The 23,799-nt window shown below is 37.9% G+C and overlaps 1 protein-coding gene across 11 annotated transcripts; it reads right to left on the reverse strand.

Annotated features, from left to right (window-relative positions):
- Window positions 1–3,190: 3,190 nt before the first annotated feature.
- On the reverse strand, window positions 3,191–23,116 carry ZNF658 (zinc finger protein 658). Of its 11 annotated transcripts, XM_082469699.1 has the most exons (7): window positions 22,924–23,116; window positions 21,212–21,432; window positions 20,584–20,642; window positions 15,874–15,933; window positions 15,198–15,324; window positions 14,845–14,955; window positions 3,191–8,350 (listed from the first exon to the last, which is right to left on the reverse strand). In XM_082469699.1, the coding sequence occupies exons 5-7, from the start codon at window positions 15,229–15,231 to the stop codon at window positions 6,456–6,458; spliced, it is 2,040 nt and encodes a 679-aa protein (XP_082325825.1). In that variant the 5' UTR covers window positions 15,232–15,324; window positions 15,874–15,933; window positions 20,584–20,642; window positions 21,212–21,432; window positions 22,924–23,116; the 3' UTR covers window positions 3,191–6,455. The 11 variants fall into 11 exon arrangements, with proteins under 11 accessions (XP_082325825.1, XP_082325826.1, XP_082325822.1 ...); XM_082469700.1 differs by lacking the exon at window positions 21,212–21,432; XM_082469696.1 differs by lacking the exon at window positions 15,874–15,933 and having other exon boundaries at window positions 21,212–21,255.
- Between the last annotated feature and the right edge of the window lie 683 nt (window positions 23,117–23,799).

Consider the following 23,799-nt stretch of genomic DNA (forward strand, 5'->3'; position numbering starts at 1 on the left):
AGAATAACCTGTAGCTTATTAGTTTTTAGTTTCTTTTTTGTAGATTCCATCAGAATCTACAAAAGCCCAAGTGAGGTATAGTCCTACTGAAAAACAATCTACCTGCCCTGCAGCAAACAGAAGGCTTCATCATGGACTTACCAGAGTCTGTTGGAACTTCCCTCCCATCAAGTGGATGGATTAAGGACACATTCCCCAAACCAAAAAGTGCTTGTGCCCAAGTAATTGCACTGTAAAAGTGGCACACATACCTGCAACAACGTAGTGTGTACAATTCAAGCCTGCTGTCTGAAGAATTACATGCTCTCCATGGGCCAGTGTCTTATGTAGATCCGGACATGGCTCCTTAGACATCACCCATTGCTCCCCCTCTCAGCCAAGTCAGAGAGGGAACCAGGACCCCATGCCTCCCTCTGGAGACATGGTTCACCAATGGCAGCAGTTGAGGCAATACCCTCACTTGACATGCTTCAACAGTTTGCCTGGATTCTGACATCACTTGGTTTGAAGAAGGTACTAAGCACAGCAATCATGGATGAACTGATGGTGGTATGGATTGTGATCACTCACAAGTCTATGCCCCTCTACACAGCCACAGACAGCTGGGCTGTACAGGAGGGACTGACCATGGATGCCCCAATGGCATCAAGAAAGATTGACTACCTTGAGATGGTCCCTGTGGTGAACTGATACAGACAAACTGGGATGTGTGCACACAACCTGGTGCCACCATCATGATATGGTATGTCTCGGCACATTCTCTAACTACACTGCCTGAGAATCACGAATCAGATGCCTTAGCCATGGTGACAGCTGTTCTGGAAGGGTCATAGACTCTCAGATGTGGCAGTGGCTTCATGAAAAGTCAGGACATCGAGGCCCCAGTACCACTTGGGAAGCCAAAAGGTTACACCTGCCTTTAAAATACAGTGACCTACAGGCAGTAGATAGGAACTTCCATCATTGTACCTGCAGTGACAACCCCTGAGACACACCTTTGGTCATACTGGATGAGCTACTAGGCCAGTGACCAGATGGCAAGTGGACGATATTGGCCCCTGCCCTTAACAGAAGGACACAAGTATGCATTGACCTGTGTGGACCCAGCAACTGGGCTGACACAGACTTTTGCCAGTAAAAGGGCAAATCAAGTAACCACTATTAGGGGTTTGACCAAGTTGGAAAGTATTACAGGGCACCACCCACTTGCATAGAAAGCAACCAAGGGACCCATTTCACTGGACATGACATACAAGAACGGGCTAAAGCCTGCGAGATTTTATGAACCTTTCATCTGTCGTATAACCCCACAGCTGTAGGGTTGGTATTAAGAATGAATGGGTTACTGAAAGAGACATTGAAGTTTTCTCCAGATGGGTCTTTAAGAGGATGATCTCCAAGACTATTAGAGGCCATCTGGCTGTTAAACACTGAGCCCACCACAGGCCACACATCTGCTTGTGAGAGACCGACTACACCTGCTCTGCAAGCTACGGCCTTGAAGGCAGAAGTCTTAGGAGGACTGAGACTCATCCAGCGGGATGCAGGTCTTAAGAGAGTGCCACAGGACCTCCCACCTGGGGAGACTATCTTAGGTTGGAGACTTAAATGATATCCTCCTTCCAAGTGTCTTAGCATCCTTATACCTTGGAGGGAAGTGCTAGCCTGCAGCATATTATCAATATTTCCTCAACCTTTCTAAGTGAAGGCCCAGCCATAACCAAGGTGATCTCTTCCACAGAAACCAGATGGGGGACTAAAGTAGGGCTCCCCTTATGGGCTCCTACTTAAGTTCCCACGTATATCTCCCAGCCCACTTCTGAAATAAAGGGACAAAATGTCTGGTATTTTCCTCCAGGAAAAGTGTCAAAACCTGGGGTGATCCTGGCACAGGGAGACTGGACTGCTACCTAACCCTAACCACGCAGGGACATTTCTTTTGCATACACCTTCACCTGTTGGTTGACCTCCTTTCCTGGCAAATGGGGAACTGCCCTGCTAGGCATTCTCCTTTATCTAGCAGGGATCCTTTGTACTTGGTGTTGTGTATATTGCTGTTGAGGTATAGGCATGCAGGCTACCTCCTGACATCTGGCCGTAGGGTATTTGCGGAAGAATGGTGGATAAGATTGTGCAGGTCATATAGATGTTAGGTATGAAATATGTGGCTGAGCCACACTGACTCCATTTTGTCAGCTCCATCTTAGGCCCGCAGTCCCACCTCCTTCCTTTTCCATGTGGCTGAGCTTTAGCCTAACTCACAAGGAACGTGCCTAAGTCAGATGAGTTCCCTATCAACTTTTACCCATGCCTTCATCTGATATGAAAACTAGAAGAATGCCTTTTACTGATGCAGATGGTTAATGGTAATGAGACCCCCCCAGGGGGAGGAAAACCCGCTGGCTCCAGTTTGTGTGGACATGTTTCTCACTTGGGAGTCAGACTCTATTAAATTTCCTTGTATCCCTTTCGGTGGTACACAGTGCAGCTGCAAATGCCTCTGGATTTTCCGTCCACCCCATCCTTTCTACCTGTAAGTTACCTACAGTAAACTTCATAATTGCACTGTATGGAACTGCCTACTGCGCTTTTTGGTCTCAAGTTCCTTCTCAGCTCAGAGGATATTATTCAATATCTCCACCTCCCAACACAACACCCATTGTATGTGTGCAATAACATATGGCCACATGTTCTTGCTTCGTTAGTAACTCCTGCTTCTCTATAATCTTTCCATAGTTTACTATTAAGCAACTATCTGGGAGTCACCATCTGCTCCTACATCTATCTCATTATGTCATCCGCCTATAGCCTACATGTCTAAACTTAACTTTCTAATTATAACATGCCCATTCCTTTTAAATCTTACTAGTACCACAAAATTTATCAGTGCTTTTCAGAAACTGTATACCAGCAGTTGGTTTTTGATATCCCATCTTGCTCTCAAGCCTGACTTATTTCTTCTATCATCGTAGATTTCTTAGTTACCATGGCTGGTCATTCTTTGTATCTCCCGACATTATCTGGCTTAATATAAATAACCTCTGGGTTAACTGGTTCATGAAATGCAGAAAAACTTTCCTTCAGTCCTTTCGTTACTCAGTCTTAACTCCAGTAATTAAGAGGTAAGAAGAGTGTGGCATCACTCTCATGATGAGATGTTAAGACAAATAAAATTCCGAAGTCCTGAGGAGCAAAGAAAAGGGCAATGATTCATTCATACTTCAAAAACACTAAAAACCAAAAATGTGGACTGTGAACTGAATCAGCTTGAGGCTCTTTTTGGGTGTTATTCTGGGTGTTATCACTTTTAATCAATCTGCATTTATAGTGTTCCTAACATGAAAAGCAAAAACATATAAAAAGGATTCTGATCTTATTTTATATACAATTTGACAGACTAATAATTCATAAAAGACATTTTTACCAAGTAGCATGTATGATGCTTGCTACAGATGCTTTTAAGTTTAGGGACACTACCTCAACCAGGTGATAAGGATTAGCCTTTTCAGTGATCATTCATGTTGATAGCATATACTTTTAATATGATGAGAATGACATTTTATCTCTATGGTCTTCCAACAAAAAACCTGTAACAGCAATGCAAACATAGAGCTATCAGAAAGCCAAAACTGAGGGATATCCTACAAAATACTTGACAAGTACTCCTCAAAACTGTCGAGGTAACAAAAACATGGAAGGTCTGAGGAACTGTCATAAACCGGTGGAAGCTAAAAAGACATGACAATTAAATGTAATGTAGTATCCTGAATGGGATCTTGGCATACAAAAACATTAGGGAAAAACCAGTGAAATCTGAAAAATTAGTGTTTAGTTAATAATGTATCAATGTTACTGGGTTATGACAAATGTACCAGAGTAATATAAAATGTTAATACTGGGAATTGGGTGAGAAGTATATAGGAACTATCCCTGTAACTCTTCTTTATATCTATAACTATTTGAAGTTAATTTTAAATTTCTTAAAAAATACTCCAGATTAATTTTTTTTGTCTATAATTTTCTGAAAAATCAAGCATGTAGAAAGAGATGCTTTTTGACTATTATTTCCTTTTTTGGCATTGTGAAATAAGCTAAAGTTGCATCAAGGTGTCAGAGACTGAGGAGGGGCAAACATATTCTCTTAGTTGCTAGACCTCTCCTGCCACCACGAGTGCTGATCCAATCTCTTGTGTGCTAGCCCAGCCCTGGTGGTATGATACAGCACTCATCCAATGGTGAATTCTTGATCCTGGATCTTTTCTTTGACAATGATGCCAATAAGTTAAGTGATAACAACGCAGTGTCAAAGAAATGTCTGTTATCCAATTAATGCTAAAGATATACCATCATTTTCCCTCACAAAGTATTAACATATATGGAATAGAAAATTCAGGGAATCAACTTATTGTCCTCATGCTCAATCTACCAGATCCTATTTGCAGAAAGCAACATGCCCATGGTAGAAATTCTTAGTGGTTCAGGTTTTAAAACGAGGATTTCATTTACTTTCTTTTCTGTGCTGACCAAACCATGCAGCCTGAAATGATGGCAGATTGATCAAATATTTTCTTGGCCAAGACTATAGTACATATATTGTTTCCTCAAAAGTGAGTCTGCTTTTCAATACCAGTGCAGTGCATCTGACATGGAAGTAGTCCCTATTTTCATTCCAATTCCAAAAATAACAATGGTTTGCAATGCTGCAGTGTGAGCAAGCATCTTGAGGTTGGAAAAAGACCCTAGACAGGATGCTCAGGCTACATGCATATAAGAGGACTTGCTTTATAATTACAAAATAAACCACAGGAGTGGCATAAAATGTAGGCCCCCAAACCTTGTAAGAATCAACACCCACCCCTCCCCCTAAACACACAAGAATGCTTGAGAAATCTAATGGATCTCCCAGAAAAACAAGGCCAGACTAATATTCAGACATAGCAGGCAGGCTATATTAGATACATATATATGGCATCAAGCTGTCAGAACAAAGCCAACAGAAGGACATAGACTGTCACTCAAAAAAAGGAAAGGGACAGGTCCGGAGCAGGTTTGGCTACTGCCTTCTACTAGAACTCACCAGCAATAATGAATCCTCTGTTACACAGAGTCTGTTACACAGACTCATACCACATAGCTCGGAGACTAGTCAAATATTTATTGGTGTTGTCCACAGAATTCAAGTTATCCCTCCATCTCAAAAACTTCACATTCCACAATGAGTTTGTGTACAGGTAAATATATTCTTACATAGTTTCTATAAAACTTGATATTACATATAAAACACAAGTTTTGGTACATCGATTCTAGCTGAGAATTTTATTTTCAATTCTGAAACTCATACATTCCCTCAGAAAAAATTTCTCTGAAGCAAACTCAGTAATTGTTAAAAAATATCATTTATCAAAATATAAGATTTTAGTCTAATCTTAACTATTTGATGCTTAAAGAAGTTTACTCTGCAGAAAAGACTTTTGTGTTTTTCCCAGAGATTTCTGATTTTTATTGAAGCCATCTGATCATTCAGGATATTGATAGAAGTTTTCTTCCCCATGAAAAATCTCTGATACAAACCGATAGGTTAAATTCTTAAAGGTCTTCTGACATTTATTATATTCATTGGTTTCATCCAACTCAACAGACAGCTGGCTAAGCTATATGCATTTAACCAACAGGCCAAAATCTGTAAGAGCTCAACAGAATAAAAACTTAATTCTGGCTTAAAAAAAAAAAAACACCCCAAAAAAACAATTGGTGAAGATCTGTCAGTGGAGAATTGTTTCACTCAGTTATTGACTCTAGCTTCTTTCGCCTTGTGCTCTGCCATATTTAATACACAGCACCCAAATCTGCCATAGAAATCTCTCAATTCCAGTATAACACAGGACAGGAAGAATGTAAGGTGACTTATTGAGGTCATTTATTACTTAAATGTAATAGCATCATACTCCATGACCAGCCCCACCCAGACGAAGGAAAGATTGGGAAACTAAGACAAGCTATGTGCCCAGGGAAAAGGAAACAGTTAAGGAAAATAATTTGCCAGTCTATGTGACATGAGCTTTTCTACTGTGTGTTATCTAATAAGGTGTAACTTCCTTTAGCACATCCCAAATTCATTACATGCAAGGGTTTTCTCTCTGGTGTGCATTCTGGTGTGATGTACTCTAAGAGCTGCCTTACGGACAAAGGTTTTTCCACATTCATAACATTTGTAGGGTCTCTCACCTGTGTGAATTCTCAGGTGTACTCCAAGAGTTGAATTTTGGGCAAAAGCTTTCCCACATTCATTACACTCATAGGGTTTCTCTCCTGTGTGAATTCTCTGATGTGCACTAAGGTGTGACTTCTGGGAGAAAGTTTTTCCACATTCATTACATTTGTAGGATTTTACACCTGTGTGAATTCTCTGATGTACTCTGAGGGTTGAATTATGGGCAAAAGGTTTCCCACATATGTTACATTCGTAAGGTTTCTCCCGTGTGAATTCTCTGATGTGCACCAACATATGACTTCTGGGAGAAAGTTTTCCCACATTCATTACATTCACAGGGTTTCTCCCCTGTGCGAGTCCTCAGATGTGCTCTGAGGTGTGATGTCTTGGAGAAAGTGTTCCCACATTCACTACATTCATAGGGTTTCTCCCCTTTGTGAATTCTCTGATGTGCCCTGAGGGCTGAATTATCTGCAAAAGTTTTCCCACATTCCTTACATTCATAAGGTTTCTCCTCTGTGTGAGTTCTCTGATGTGCATAGAGGTGTGTCCTCTGGGAGAAAGTTTTCCCACATTCATTACATTCATAGGGTTTTTCTCCTGTGTGAATTCTTTGATGGACAATGAGGGCTGCCTTATAGACAAAAGTTTTCCCACATTCATTACATTCATAAGGTTTTTCCCCTTTGTGAATTCTCTCATGTCCATTGAGGTATGATTTCTGGGAGAAGGTTTTCCCACATTCACTACATCCATAGGGTTTCTCACCTGTGTGAATCCTCTGATGTGTACTAAGACGTGTCTTCTGGGAAAAAGTTTTCCCACATTCATTACATTTGTAGAGTTTCACCCCAGTGTGAATTTTCTGATGTGCTCTGAGGGTGGAATTATGGGCAAAAGTCTTCTCACAGTCATTACACTCATATGGTTTCTCACCTGTGTGAATTCTCTGATGTGCTCTGAGGGTTGAATTATCAGCAAAAGTTTTCCCACATTCATTACATTCATACAGATTGACTCCCATATGAGTTCCAGGATAATGAACAGGATGTGAATTTGAACAAAAGGATTTCCCACATTCCTCACATTCATAAGGTTTCTCCCCTGGGTGGGTCCTCTGATGCTGAATAAGGTGTGCTTTCTGGTAAAATGATTTCCTGCATTCAGTAAGTTCAAATGACTTCTCTCCTGTGCCACACTGCTGATGAACACTGAGGGCTGAGTTCTGATGGAAGGATTTCTCATATTTATCACATTGATAGAATTTCTCTTCTTTGTGAGTTCTCTGATGTACTGTAAAGTCTAACTTCTGGTAGAAGGTGTTTGTAAATCCATTATAAACACAGAATGTATCTCTAGTTTGTATCTTCTGATGTACTATATGGCCTGAGCTCTGGCTCAAGTTTTCTTCACACTTACTGCTTTCAAAGGTACCTTGTCCTGTAACAGTTCTCTGAGGCTGAGTGAGGGGTGAATTCCTACTGAAGTTATTCCCACTTTCATTACATTCATTGTGTGCCAAAGCCATGTGAACCTCATTGTATTCACAGGATTTACCACATTCATTAAGATCAAAGCATTTCTTCCTTGTGCCAGTTCTCATGTGGTTAAAAAGAGCTGCTTTATCACAATTTCCCCTAAATTCATTATCCTTACAGGAATCCTCTCCTGTTACTGAACTCTTAGCTGTAACACAGACGGTCTTATCATGTAAAACTTTTCCATATTCATTACATTCAAAAGATTGCTCCAGAGTTTGAAATTTATGATGATCTTTCACATAACTGAGAGCTTCCAGATTTTCATTATATTTGTAACACTGCTCTCCAGTATGAGTTTTCTCATGCTGAATATCCAGCTGCAACTTTTCACATACATTTATATAGTCAGCCTTGTTTCGTGAATAATTCCTATCACTAAGAATTAATTCAGAAACAACTGGCAAATTCATTCTACATGAGTCATGTTTAGAGGGCATTTTTCCTGAAAAATCTGGAGTTATATTGAGATTAAATGGTTTCTCTAAAACTTTCTGCTCTTCTTTACTCAATATTTTGTTATCAATGAATACTACTTGCCACAGAGGTTTCTCTTGTTTTTCCCGGTTCTCCTCAATATGGACATCAACTCTGCAATATCCTAAAATGAGAAAAATTGAAAACATCTTATGAATCCCACATTTCTTATGGAGAGAAGCTTAAGGTCATATGTTTTGTTATTTATTGTATCTATTGTTTCTAGTCATATTTCCAAAGATTAATAATTCACACACAGAGAAAGACAGACACATACACACTCTCTCTCCCCATCCATGTTATTTAAAAGAAAAACAAAAACGAAAAACAGGTATTATTTCCAGTGCTGGCCGAGATGGAGAAGCCTCATTTTTCCAAGGCCCACCCTCTTACAATTAAAATTTCCTGGACAAAAAAAGCATACAAACAAACAAACAAACAAATGAAGATGCTACAAAATGGAATAGAGGTGAAGTTTAGAAATGACATGGCAAAGAATTCCAAGGCTTTTCTTTCTGCTTCCCATATATCTTATATGGGGTACTGTTGTGCTGGAGGAGCCTATAAAACAAAGTCAACAATAGGTGGAGATAATAAGAGCTTCAAGAAAAATCTGTTCCTTCTTAGTCAAACACATGAGAAAAAGGTGGTCCCACAGAACAAAAAACTTTTCGACAATATTCACCCTACTCAAGCCAAAAAGAAAAAGGAACACTCTTCCCTACGGTTCTGCTAGATATAAAGGATTTGCACACTCTTCCAAAATTTCCTCTATGAGCCAAACCAACAGTTCACAAGAAAGATCATGAATTCTGAGAAAGTTCAATTCGTGGGACACTCTATGAGATGGTAACAGCAACCACCACCAAAATTCTGCCTGGAACCATATTCCTACTGACTCTACGGACTCTGCAAAGGCAAGAGTAACAAATCTGTTGTTTTAGGGCACTGGTAGCAACTCATAGCAGGTACAGGAAGGAGAGAAGGAAAAAAAAGCACAGAAACAAGAAAAGAGGCAGGAATATATGGTAGGCCCAATATTACAGCTAGAAAAGACGAAGTAGGACTTGTAAAAATTACACCCTCAAACTCAAGAACACAGCATAGTCAAAAACAGCTGAATTCACATTATTCTCAAATGCGTATGAAGCATTCATGAAGATAGACGATATTCTGAACTGTAAGACAAATATTCACAAATATAAAAGAAGTCACATAAAGTATAATCTCAAGCCATAGAGAAACCATCATACTAGAAATCAGTAACACAAAATTATCTGGAGAAATACAAAATATTTGTAAATTAACAAGCTTCTAATTAACCCATAGGTCAAAGAGGAAGTCTCACAGAAAATTAAAGTATTTTACATATATGAAAACAAAACTGTCAAAAACATATAGAAATTTGTGGGATGCAGCTAAAGTAGTACTCAGAAATAAATTTATAGCTTAAAATTTTTATATGAGAAAAGAAAGCCCTCCAACAATTACCTAAGCTTCTACTTTAAGAAACTAGACAAAGAGAAGGTCAATCTAAAGAAAGCAAAAGAAAAAATAATAAAGATTAGAGTAGACAATAAAATGGAAAACAACAGAGAAAAATCAATCAAACCAAAGCTTATTTATTTAAACATATTTTTTTAAATGATAAAAACCAAAAGAAGAAAAAAGACACACATTATCAATATCAGAAAGAAATGCAAAAGGGGATATAACTACTGACACAACAGACATTAAAGAGATAATAAAAGATTAAGAGAAACTCTATGCCTATAAATTTGACAATTTACATGAAATGGACAAATGTCTTGAAAAATAAAACAAAACAACTAAACTCACTCAAGAAAAATGAAATAACCCAAATAGATCAGTATTTAAGAAACTGAAAATGTGGTCAAAAAAACATACACTTCCAAGAAACAACTCTAGGATCAGACTGTTTTAACTAGTGAGTTCCACCAAACATTTAAATAATACCAATTTTATATAATCTCTTCTAGAAAATACAAGATGAGGGAATGTTTCCTAAATATTTTATGAGGCCTGTACTATCCTCACAGCAAAACCAAACAAAATAATTCGAGAAAAGAAACCTAGTGACCAATATCCCTCATGACATCAGTGCAAAAGTCCTGAAAAAAAAAGTAGCCAAAAGAACAGAGCAATATATAAAAATAATAAATCAGGATCAAGTGGGATTCATCCCAAGAATGCAAACTGTTGGCATGTTTTTAAAAAAAACAATCAACATAATCCATTATATTAATCATCTATGGAATTAAAACCACAAAATCATACGAATTAAGGCAAAAAAATTTCACAATATTCAAAATCCATTCATTAACCTAATAAAGGGAATCTATAAAAAGCCTGCAGCTAACATCATACTTAAGAGTGAGAGAGTGAACACTTTAACCCTAAGATTGGGAAAAAGACAAGGGTGTTTACTCTTAGCACTTCTACTCAAACAATGCAATAAGGCAAGAATAAAAATGAAGATACAGAGTAAGTCTACACAGAAAAATCACATGAAGATCTTCAAAAAAGCTCCTTGAACTAATAAGTTTTGCAAAGGCAAAATATAAAGCCAATATACAAAATACAATCACATACAAACAATGGTCAATTAGAATGTGAAACCAGGTAAATAACACGATTTACCATAGCACTAAAAAAACAAAACCCAAAAAAACTTGGTATCTGTATGCTGAAAAAACACTGATAAAAGAATTCAAAGAAATCCTAAAGAAATCCTAAATAAATATGTTGTCTATCGATTGGAAGACTATATTGTTAAGGTGCCATCTTCATTCTTCTTTAAAACTTTAAGTATCTTATATCTGTTTTATATATTATGTACTATATATATGCACATATTTAACTGTACTTAGTGGATGGAGTAGGAAAGAATACATTTACTCCATCTTTTCCCTGGTTAATGCTTTTCATATCTTATTAATGCCTTCCTTAAACAGTCATAAACATGTTTTCCTTATCACATAGAATATTTCTAGTTTTGCTTTGATAATCAGGTTTTTAAGCCACCTTAATGCAGTTTTTTGATTTGATCCATAAGGTTACCTTGGAATTCTTTCTCCACTTTTCTGTGGGGATAGTGCCACCTGTCAAAGACCAGTTGTCTATAAAGCACATTTTTTTTTCTTGAGCTTTCTCTTCTGTTTCACTAATTTATTAAACTAGCCCACTCTCGGCTACTTAATACTTAACTACTCTGAGATTTACATAAAGCCTTGATATCTGGAAGAGCAAGTCCTTCCCACATCACTCTTCATTATGAATGGGATTTAGTTTGATATTGCATTAAATCTTTACTAATATACCCCCACTTGAACTTATTAAGTTCTATTTATCCTTTGTCTTTGTTAGGGTTAGCTGAAGTTTTATCTATTTGATTTTTATTCTAAGAACCATTCTACAATTTCAGTTTTCCAGTTAATTAATTTTTTTTGGCTGCGTTGTTTTTTTTTTTTTTTGCTTAGTTGTACACGGGATCTTCATTGTGGCATGTGGGATCTTTCGTTGCGGCATCATGCGGGATCTTTCGTTGTGGCATGCGGGATCTTTCGTTGTGGCATGCGGGTTCTCTCTCTAGTTGTGGCACGTGGGCTCCAGAGCACATGGGCTCTGTAGTTTGTGGCACTCAGGCTCTCTAGTTGAGGTGCGTGGCCTCAGTAGTTGTAGCGCATGGGCTTAGTTGCCCCACGGCATGTGGGATCTTAGTTCCCCGACCAGGGATCGAACCTGCATCCCCTGCATTGTAAAGCAGATTCTTTACCACTGGACCACCAGGGAAGTCCCCAGTTTATTAACTTTTAACTTCACTTTTAAGTTCTGTTTTCATTAGTATATTTTTGCTATTGTTTTTGCTTAATTTATTAACATAAATATGAGACTAAAAATTTACCTGTTAACTATTTAGCTATCTCGTAAGGTTTCTAACATGTAACATTTATTATTATTTTATAAATGTCATGTAATTTTGGATTTGGTTTTCTTTTATGTATTATTATTTAAACAGATAATTTTTAAAATTTTCATGTCCAAAGAATTTTTTTTTTACTCATTTTACCAATTTCTAGATTTATCAAACTATATAGAGAAAATATTATCTGTGGTGATTTTAACTTGTTGGATTTATTGGTATTTTCTTTTTAGACTAACTATATTTTCACTATCTTATGATTATATTCTATGGGAACTTGAAAGGCTTGTTATTTGATTTCAGCATACACATACACAAATATGTTTCACTTTAATAAAATTATCATTTATATCCTCTATAGGCATACATTTTAATGTCCACAGTATCTATTATTTAATCAGATGAGATATAATATCCTACTCCTAGTGAATTTTAAGTTCTTAGAACTCCATTATTTTGTGTTTTATGATCATTGATATAGTATTCTTTGGTGCAGTCACTCCAATGCTTAAAGGTTTATTTTAACCTGTGCTCCTGAGCAAGAGGACTTCCTTTTAAGTTAATGTATTTATTGCCTAAATTCAAACTTGAATAATAGAATATGAAACTCTGAATTATTTTTATTGACTGAATAACTTTATCATTCTCTTATTACAATCTTTCTAAGATACTTATTTAGGGACAACTTTTTTAGCCAGTCAGTATGATCCAATCATTTACATCTAGTGACTGGGAGATATTCTTCATCTAAATTATGTCAATCTTTATGTTATGGCTATTTAAATGGCTTCACAATGAATAAAGAAGATGTGGCACATATATACAATGGAATATTACTCAGCCATAAAAAGAAATGAAATTGAGTTACCTGTAGTGAGGTAGATGGACCTAGAGTCTGTCATACAGAGTGAAGTAAGTCAGAAAGAGAAAAACAAATACCGTATGCTAACACATATATATGGAATCTTAAAAAATAAAATGGTTCTGATGAACCAAGGGGCAGGACAGGAATAAAGATGCAGACATAGAGAATGGACTTGAGGACACAGGGAGGGGGAAGGGTAAGCTGGGACGAAGTGAGAGAGTAGCCTTGACATATATGCACTACCAAATGTAAAATAGCTAGCTAGTGGGAAGCAGTTGCATCGCACAGGGAGATCAACTCAGTGCTTTGTGACCACCTAGAGGGGTGGGATAGGGAGGGTGGGAGGGAGACGCAAGAGGGAGGGGATATGAGGATATATGTACATATATAGCTGATTCACTTTGTTGTACAGCAGAAACTAACACAATATTGTAAAGAAAATATACTCCAGTAAAGATGTTAAAAAAAAAATGGCTTCACAACATAAACTTTTAATAAACACACTTAAGGTGATTTTATTTTTTTACTCCAGGAATTGTTTTAAAATTATAACTTCTGGAATTCCTGGAATTGTTTATTAGTTTAGACAAAGGTCATTAAGCACATGAAAAGATGCTTGACAGCATTAGTGATCACAGAAATTGTTATGGACAATTTGTTCAATATGTTGAAGCCCTAACCCCAATGTAACTGTATTTGGAGATAAGGCCTTTAGGGAGGTAATTAAGGTTAAATGAGTTCATAAGAGTGGGGTCCTAATTCTATAGGACTGGTATTCTTATAAGAAGAGGAAGAGACATCAGAGCTCTCTCTCCATGCATGCACAGAGGAAAGGCCATGTGAGGACACAGTGAGAAGGTCATCTGCAAGCCAGGAAGAGAGACCTCACAAAAAAAATCAATCCTGTTGCCACCTGGATCTTGTACTTCCAGTCTCCAGAACAGTGAGAAATAAATTTCTTTTGTTTAAGCTACGGTATTTTGTCATGCCAGCCCAGCTGACTAATACAGAATTGCAAATCAAAACCTTAATAACATACCACTTTACATCCATTGGGATGGCTAGAACAAAAATAAGTGTTGGTGGAGATGTGGAGAAATCAGAACCCTCACATGCTATCATCAGGAATGTAAAATGGTGCAGCCACATTAGAAAAGTCTGGTATTTCCTCAGTTACCATATAACCCAGCAATTCTACTCCTAGGTATAAACTCAAGAGAAATAAAAGCATATGCCCATGAAAACACTTGTTAATAAATGTTTATATCAGCATTACTCAATAATAGCAAAAAGGCAGGATCCCAAATGTCCACTGACTGATGAATGGACAAACAGATGTGGTATATCCTGACAATGTAATATTATTTTGCCATAAAAAGGATGAAGTACTGATACATGCTACAACACGAACCTTGTAATGATAAGTGAAAGAAACCAATCACAAAAGACCATATAATGTGTGATTCCATTTATATGAAATGTCCAGAATAAACAAATCTACAGACAGAAAGTAGATTAGTGGTTGCTAGGGCTGAAGGGGACAGGGAGAGAGGGAGGTCATAGCTGAAGGGTATAGGGTTTCCTTTTGAGGTGAAGAAAACTGACTGTGGTGATGTTTATACATATCTGTGAGTCTATTAAGAGCCAGTGAATTGTACATTTTAAATGGGTGTATTGTATGATATATACAATTGTATACTGAATTGTATCTTAGTAAAGCTGTTTAAAAGAAAAGTAAATAAACTTTCAAAAGTCATCCCTTCTAAAGTCTAACTACCCCAGGTACTTCCTTGTGTCAATGCTCACTCACCTGGGTACTTCTGGTTTAGGAATTCTTCCTCTGAGGACCAGGGCTCTTCACCGTGCTCCAACTTGAAGATCACCTGGGGTTTGATAATGCAGTACCCTGCAAATGTAACAACTAAAGCTATATATAGACCAGAACCATGGGCATTTCTGAAGGTGGAGCAAAATGAATGTGCTCATTTGAAGTTTTCAATGGGAAAGTAATGACACATTGTTTCTGTTTCTGTAAAGGTCTCAGTTACCTTAAACTTCTCAATTAAAAGTCTGAACAACAATGTCTATAAATGGTTCATGTGTTTTGATAATTAAAAAAAAAGAAAATATTCCAGAGGGAGTCATATGGTAAGGTCTGCTCACCCAATGAGATGAGGTGGCTGTAGTTCTCCAGCATCACATCTTTGTACAGGGTCCTCTGAGCAGGGCCTACATACTGCCATTCATCCTGGGTGAACTCCACAGTCACGTCTTCGAATGACACTGATCCCTGTAACAACAAATTTTGTTAAAAAGTTCAGAATTAGTTGAAAACTATTATTTCTCCTGTTTACTTTTAAGGCTTTAAACCAAATCATTATAAAGAATGCTTATTTTTGACCTAGTTTGTCTCTAACTTTGGAGTTACCCAATTAGTTAAAAAGATTTTAGCAATTCATTTTTAACTTAATTCATTTATATATGTTTACGAATTATAGATTTTTTTTGAGATTAAAAAAATTCAATATAAAGAGACTTCTTACAACTCTTCTTCTATATCCTAAGGGATTATCCTGGGTATTCTAGAGAATTCTAGAATGTTCCATCTCTCTTTGGACATCATCACCGTAAATAATGGGAGACACGTTACAGATATACATAAGTTGTAGAGATATTAGACATGATGGAATTTATGTATAAATAAATGTATAGAACTCATGAAGAGTCAAGAACAACTTACCAAGGATGGGTGTGAAAGAACACTATCACCACTGAAGTAACAGATATAGGAACAGGGATATAATCAGACAGCAGAAACAGCAACCAATCTGATAACTACTTTCTTGTGTAGCTACCCATCTAGCAGTATGAGCAGCTTCTTTAATGCTGGTTCCAAACACTGATATTTGGGAAATAAAGGGAAAGAAATGTGTTAGAAGTTTTAGTGAGACAGATCTGTTCATGTTGCTACTAAAGGGTCTGTGAAACATAAAGCTGGAACAGTTCCTTAAGCAAGTATACACATAGTTTTAGAACACAGAAGGGAGGTCGAGGATGAAGACAAGCTTTAAGGAATTACTAGCAATTTAGGTGGTAACTGAAGTTATCCGAGGCAATCAGACAACAACTTGAGCACATACAGATTGAGGAAAGAAAAGTATCAAAAAACAGCATTTGAGAAACCATGAATATTAAAGAGGCTGGCAGAAAAAGTAGAGGTCACAAAGCCAGAGGAGAAGTTTTCTGGAGAGTAATTATGAGAGAACAGAATCTTAGAAACTGAGAAAAGGGAAAGTTTCCATAGCAAAAGACTTCAAAGAGGCTGGCAGGAGGGAGAAATAGTGAGTAGCTAATTCAATGGGTATGAAGTTTCAGTTATACAAAATCATTAAGTTCTAGAGATCTGCTGTACAACGTTGTGCCTATAGATAACAATACTGTATTGTACATGTAAAAGTGTATTAAAAGGGGGCTTCCCTGGTGGCGCAGTGGTTGAGAATCTGCCTGCTAATGCAGGGGACACGGGTTCGAGCCCTGGCCTGGGAAGATCCCACATGCCGTGGAGCAACTAGGCCTGTGAGCCACAACTACTGAGTCTGCGCGTCTGGAGCCTGTGCTCCGCAACAAGAGAGGCCGCGATAGTGAGAGGCCCGCGCACCGCGATGAAGAGTGGCCCCCGCTTGCCACAACTAGAGAAAGCCCTCGCACAGAAATGAAGACCCAACACAGCTAAAAAATAAATAAATAAACAAATGTGGGGTTAAAAAAAAAATGTATTAAAAGGGTTATCTCATGTTAAGTGTTCTTATCACAATTAAAAACAGGAAGAAACAGAACTAGATTAAGAAGTAAAAGGACAGAAATAGCCTTTCCCCAGTGTTATTTATCCAATTATTTGTTCATTCATGTCTTCAGTGTTACTGAGTAGATACCTCCTGTGTGAAGCTCAATGTTAGCAGTTGGTAACTATCAATAAAATAAATGAATAAAAGAACAGGAATACTTCTCATAAAATTTTTTTAATCTAAAAGAAAAATAAAGACAAGTTAACTGTATTTCCCAAAATGAAAAAAATTAATGAGAAAAGTGTCACTGTCTTCATTTTTGCCAATCTCTTTAATATCTGGCTTAATAAAACTCAGCTGAATTAAAAAAAAAATAAGTTAACAAGTGACATAAGTGAAAATGATGAAGTGGGATCCAAGAAAATTTTCTCCTCCATAAAAGCAATGAAAAAAATGGCAAAAATTGTAGAAGTTAATAAAGGCAATCTATGGAACATTTATACAAGGGAAAAAAAAGGCTGAAGCACACTAAGAAAGTGATATTGTGTCCTTCTAACGTACCCTGTTTCCATTCCTCTCTCGCCATCTCTGAAGTAGCTTAAGAACCAACAGTCTGCAATCACAGTTAAAATTAGCAGCCTGGCAACCACTGGAGCAGCAGAACTGGGTTGGAGTTCTGTCAAAGCCTCACTCCAAGAAAACTCATTACTTGCTCTGTTTGGAGGTTCCCTGAAAGACCTCACTTGCAAGTATGTCTTTATTTGAGCTAACTCAGAGCTCACATAGTATGAAGTCTTATCTCAGAGGCATTTGTCAAAAACATTTAAAGGCATTTGTTTAATTAACTTAGTGGCTACCTGAGGCGGTGGATAACAGTTGGGGCAATCAATGGCCTAATCAAAAAGCTTAAAAGGAAAAGCTGAAGAATGAGATGTCTATAAAGGTTCTGAAAAACTCCCATATATTCCTGAGAATCTAAAAGGGCACATACATGCACAGAGCTGTGCATATGCCCAGGGCTATGAGCATGCTCCAGAAAGATGTGAGAAGGCCCTAAACTCTCACCTCTAGGTAATATTGAGGTTTGGTGTAAGAAGGAAGTGAAGGCTGATACAGAGTTGTAAACTGCCTGCCTGACTGTTGAAAGAATGCCCTGACATGCACAGAGCCCTTTAGCAAAAACTGGGAGACTTCTTGGTTCCAGGCATTTAAGGAAATTTCTATAGAGACTTCAACAGCCACAAATGACAAGAAATACAGGCTGTACATAATTAGCTCACAAAAGTCACTAAGCAAATACATTTCAACAATGACCACTATGGAGGGGAGAAACTCAGATTCCTGGGGTTGCTATTTTATTTAAAATGTCCAATTATCAATACAACAAGAAAGTAAGACACATATGCAGGAAAAAGTGTAATCAATAGAAACTGCTCCTGAGGAAGATGTTAGACTTACTAGGCAATGACTTTAAATTAGCTATTTTAAATACGGCCAAAGACCTAGTAGAGGAAATACTGTCTAAGGACCAAAGGAAAAGTATGTGAACTATATTTCACTACTTAAAGAATATCAGTAAAGAAACAGAAATGATAAAAAAAAAAAGGCTAAATAGAAGCTGAAGAGTTGAAAAGTATAAAAACTGAAACAAAACTTTCACTAGAAGGGTTCAACAGCAGATCTGAGCAGGTGAAAGTAAGTATGAACAAACTGGACAATATGCCTATTGAAATTCTACAATATGAGAAACAAAGGTAAAATAATGACAAAAAATAAACTATGGGGTAGCATCAAGTTTACAAACATATGCATAATGAGACTCCCAGACAGAGAGGAGAGAAAAAGTCTGAAAGAACACTTGAAAAAAATATTGGCCAAGAAGTCTCCAAATCTGATGAAAAACAATAATCTACACATTCAAGACACTCAACAAACTCCAAGTAGCATAAACCTCGAGTAAGAGATCCACACCTGGACATATGATAATCAAACTGTCAAAAAGACAAGAACTCAATATTGAAAAGCATTAAGAAGGAAGCAACTCATCATGTACAAGAGTAGTAAAAGCTGATTACTAATCAGAAACCATGGATGACAGAGGCAGTGGTATGACATATTCAAAGTGCTGAAAGAAAAAGGCTGTCAACCAAGAATTCTACACCCAGCAAAAAAGGAAAAATTAAAACTTTCCTAGATAAGAAAAACCAGAATTTGTCACAGGCAAAACTGCCCTATAAGAAATAATACAGGAAGTCGTTAAGCAAATCTGTAGAGACAGAAAGTAGGTTAGTGGTTGCTTGTGGCCTGGGGGTAAGGGGTGTAATGGGATTACAGGAGGGGGATAGTTGTATATAGTTGTATATAGTGTATACACTATAGTGCTTTTCAGTTGCTTTTTAAGGTAATGGAAATGTTCTAAAACTGATTGTGATGATGTGTGCACACATCTGTGAGCATACTAAAAAAATGAGTTTTCTTACACTTTAAATAAGGGTGAATTGTATGGTATATGATTTGAATCTCAATTAAGCTGTTTTTTAAAAAAAATGAGATAGGATGAAATCATTCTGAGACAAAAGAGAAGATTAAAGGGCCAAGCATGGAAATGGGATAAGCCATGTAAAAGGACATGGAAAGCAAGATGACTACATGAAGACATTAGCAGGGGAAGGAAAGAGCCAGTGGAGGGTGTCAGACACTAACAGAGAAACTTTCCAGAATGATAATGTGAGAAGTAGAAGCAAGCACTACAGAGAAGTCCAAGGGAAATGATTAGACAAAACTCAATGGATTTGATTATAATCAAGTCTCTGGGCACTGGAGATCACAGGCAAGTGGTGAGAGGAACCAAGGCATCATGCAGAGAATTGAAGTGTGAATGGAAAGCGCCGAAACATTTGAAAGAGAACAGAATTTTAAACTGTCTGCTGAAAAATCTGAATATCATGGGTACTTGAGATATTTATGGAGAGTAAATTTAAGGATATTCAGTTGATTCATCAGAAAAATGCCTAATTCAACCCATGTCTGAGTTTCTGAAAAACAGTACTGACCGAGTTCTCATTTAGCTTTATGCCTTCTACTTTTATTGAAGAACATGTGGAGGCAACATTCTACCAATCCTAGGGTTATCACCTGGAAGTTGTTAACTAAATCACCTATTTGAAGAATAACAAAGATATGTTTTTATCTTCGATTGTCTTTAGTTTCTATGAGGAATCAGTTGGCTTTATCTTCCCACCAATGTGAACCTTCAAAGAAGTGTTGTCTGTCTGACACTCTGACATGGCTACCAAAAACCTCAGAAATAAATTTGGAGCTCCAATTTGATACATTTGTAATATCAGAGGATCTGCTTATATCCACATACCACCTTTGCTCTGCTATGCATCTGTACAGTTGACCCTTGAACAACTCGGGGGTTAGGGGCACCTGCCCTCTGCAGAGTTGAAAATCTGCATATAACTTATAATCAGTCCTCTGTATACACGGTTTCTCCGTATCTGCGGTTCCACCTCCTTGGATTCAACCAACTACAGATCATGTAGTACCGTAGTTTACCGTTAAAAAAAAAAAAAAAAATCCACATATAACTGGACCTGTGCAGTTCAAACCCGTGTTGTTCATGGGTCAACTGTATTTCTACATGTTCCCTGAATGCATCTGATCCATTTCTATTTCTACTTTTCCATGTTAATGTATAGACACTTAAACCCTTATAAAATCCATTGCAAAACAAATAGGTTATTAAAAACTGAACTCACCTGAGCTATGTTCATTTTCTACTGCTTCTGGAAAAATGTAAAGAACTGTGAAGGTTCAGCTGGGGAGGAGGAAAAAGAAACGGGGTCATGAAAAACCTACTCTGCCTTACAACTCCTATATTCATCTGTCTAACAGTCTCATAACACCAGCTGGAGAAAAGGCTTCCCCATGGGAGAATGTTCCTTTCGACATTCTTGAGAAGGGACATGAAAGACCATACAAAGGTAGCTCCACCTGAACATGTGCATCTCTGATATGATTATGTTGGTCTTAACCTTGCATTTTCACTGAGTAAGGTAAACTTCTTTTTATCAATGAATTAACAATTTATGTTCCCTTCTAATAATAAACAATAAAAACAACAACAACAAAAGTAAAACAGAGAATTGGTTAAACAAATTCAGGTACACCAGGGGTGACATCCTCTACCTTCATTAAAAATAATGTTGTCAAAAAACTACTCAGGCTGGATTGTTAATCAAGTTCTTGTTCAGTTTACACCTTGAGTTAGAGCTGAAATAAAGATGGAATGCTCTATGCAAGAAATATGTTTTTTAATCCTTTGTTCTAAAATAGTTGCTATTTCTAAAAAAAAAGATATTTTGATAAGATGCTTATAGTACTTACCTGTGTAAGTAAATATCATTGTGCTTGGTTCTGCCCTGGTGACTCTACAAAAACATTCATTTCAGTATTTTGGGGCTTCCAAAAGTGTCCAATATAGAAAACCCTTCTTCTACTACCATTTTATTATTCTCTATGTTCAAATACATAGAAAAAATTCTCTATGTTCACGTCCATCACCAAATGTGGCATCTAATGCTCATGGTGTGAGAGCAGCTCAGAATCTGAAAAGAGTGACGGGAAAATGAAGGAAATGGGGTGCTGTTTAGGATTTCATCAACTCTGGCTGCTTATACCTTCCCTGGACATCATGTCCTTACCGGCCATCCAGTAAAGTGCCTTTTCCTGTGTAGCTTGACAGTCACCCATACCTCTCAACCCCAGGTTACCACCTTCTGCAAGTTGGTCCACAAGTGTCCAATGTCACAGTCTGTGATGGCTTCTAGATGCAATAACATCACCAAGTCTGACTGACCAAATCTGACTCATGCTATACAGGGATCAAGAACTGCTTCTGGTGGAGCAACTCAGAACCCGCTCCTTTCTAGAACTTTTTGCCTCTGCTCTGAAGCTCTGTCAGAAGAGCTGTTCTTCCAAGTGGCATTTGTTCTTGGGACTCCCTCTTCCCTGCTTTAAAAGAGCTACTTTGCTCCAGAGGGACCAGAGAAACAAATCCACTTTATTTGAAACCTTCACCTAACGCTCAAAATCTCTTTGGGCATTCACTAGAAATGTACTATCTAGTATGAAGCCATTAGCTGCGTTCAACTACTACACCCGAAGTGTGGCTAGTGACACAAGTCTAAATAATATTTTGGATGTACTTAATTAAATACACCAGTAAAATTAACTTCATCTTTTTAATTTTTACTGCTGCTACTGAAAAAAATTTAATTACATTTGGTTTGCATTATCTTTCTACTGGCCAGCACTGCATTAGATTATCGGACTATTCTTTTGAGAATGGAGACAGCCTGGACAGTTCAGTAAGGTTCAAGGGCCTCACTCTGAGAATCCACAAATCCCAGTATATATTTCCCACATGGCGACATTCTGTCTGCATTCACTTCACAATCATGTCCCTGGGAATTTGAGGACAGGCTGCCATGAGCTGCTCCGCAGGTTGCAACTCTGGGTCTGAGGCAGGGAGGATATCAGAAAGAGCAAGAGATAGGGAGTAAAATCTATTTGTATTTGCATCCTAACTCTCACCTCCCAGCTTGTATCCCGGGCTATATCATTCCGCACACACGAAATTCCTTTCATTTTTAAAAAAAACGGCGTGTTTATAAAGACAAGTAGACTTGTTGTGAGGGTTAAACGAAATACCAAACAAAGGGAACAAAGTGTCTTATGATAGCAGCTTACACAGTGATTATTACAATCACTTGACAAAATGTTTTGCAGATGACACCTTATTTAATTCTCAGAATAACTGCACAAGCTACTATTAGTAGCCTCCGGTTTATCGTGAACGTTATCAAGGTGCATTCTCCGCCCGCACCTGGCCAGCACCAAACACCTCCTCCAGACAAGGATTCAGCCTCACCTGCACCCCTGGAGCAGGCAGGGCCGGACCTGCCCGGACTAGCGGGCTGGGGGAGGGGCGGGCCCGCCTAGAGGTTCCTGGGACTTCCCGCTCCCGTCCCCCGCACACAAGCCTACCGGACCCAGCAGGACCCCAAGCCACGCAGAACCGGACCCCGTGCTCTCACCTCCAGTGGGTAGCCTTGGCTTCAGCACGGACCCAAAGACCGGGAGATCTTGTTCCTTTCAGGCTGGAGAGGTCGGACGGCAGCAGACGGGCTGGACGTGCACATGCGCAGAGTGAACTCTGAAAACCGATTCCCAGAGGCCTGAGATGTGAGCCCATAACATTCAAGACTACATTTCCCATAAGTCTATGAGAGCGTAGGAAGTAAGTTTTGAAGCATTTCCGCTTGGTTAGTAAACTGAAAGTCTTAACGTTTGGAGCCGATTCCTGGCGACTTTGCCTCAATTCCCAGAGGTATGGGTTAGACTTTAACTTTATGACATAACAACATATTGCAGTGTGGTTTTCCATCGGATCTTGGTTGGAAAAAAATAACAGTGCAATAGACAACAATTTTGGAAATATAAATATGGACTAGGTATAAGAAATATTAAGGAAAATTAACATTACTTTGGTTAGTGTGATAATATTTGGACGATGTAGGAAATTGCTCTTATTTTTTAAAGATACATACTGAAATATTTACAATTCTGAAATCATGTATTTGTAATTTACTTTTGAAAAATTCATCAAAACAGTTTGAGGAAACAAATATGGCAGAAGGTTAAGAATCGTTAAATCTGTGTACATGATGCTCATTTTACTATTTCTATTATTCTGAATGTTTGAATTTCTTTTTAACATACCGTAAAAGACGTGTGGCTAGGGGTGGGAACGTTGTGGAGGAGGGTTAGGGAGAGTTTACTGCCCCTCCAGAAGTGTACCTTTTAAAATCAAGCTGCCAAGAGCATTGAAGTTACACACAACTATCTGTTATGAATACGACTGTGAAATAGAACAAATATTAGAAAATGGAGCCAGTATTAACATAAAAGAG

This window comes from Balaenoptera physalus (genome assembly GCF_965194825.1).
Source record: "Balaenoptera physalus genome assembly, chromosome: 7".
Taxonomy (NCBI): domain Eukaryota; kingdom Metazoa; phylum Chordata; class Mammalia; order Artiodactyla; family Balaenopteridae; genus Balaenoptera; species Balaenoptera physalus.

What these genes read in the sequence shown, in the direction of transcription:
- ZNF658 (XM_082469695.1), bottom strand. An exon ending in CAGCCACCTCATCTCATTGG is followed by an intron (nt 14,956 to 15,197) that starts GTGAGCAGACCT and finishes ATATAGCTTTAG; the next exon opens with TTGTTACATTTGCAGGGTAC. An exon ending in CCTAAACCAGAAGTACCCAG is followed by an intron (nt 8,351 to 14,844) that starts GTGAGTGAGCAT and finishes TTCTCATTTTAG; the next exon opens with GATATTGCAGAGTTGATGTC.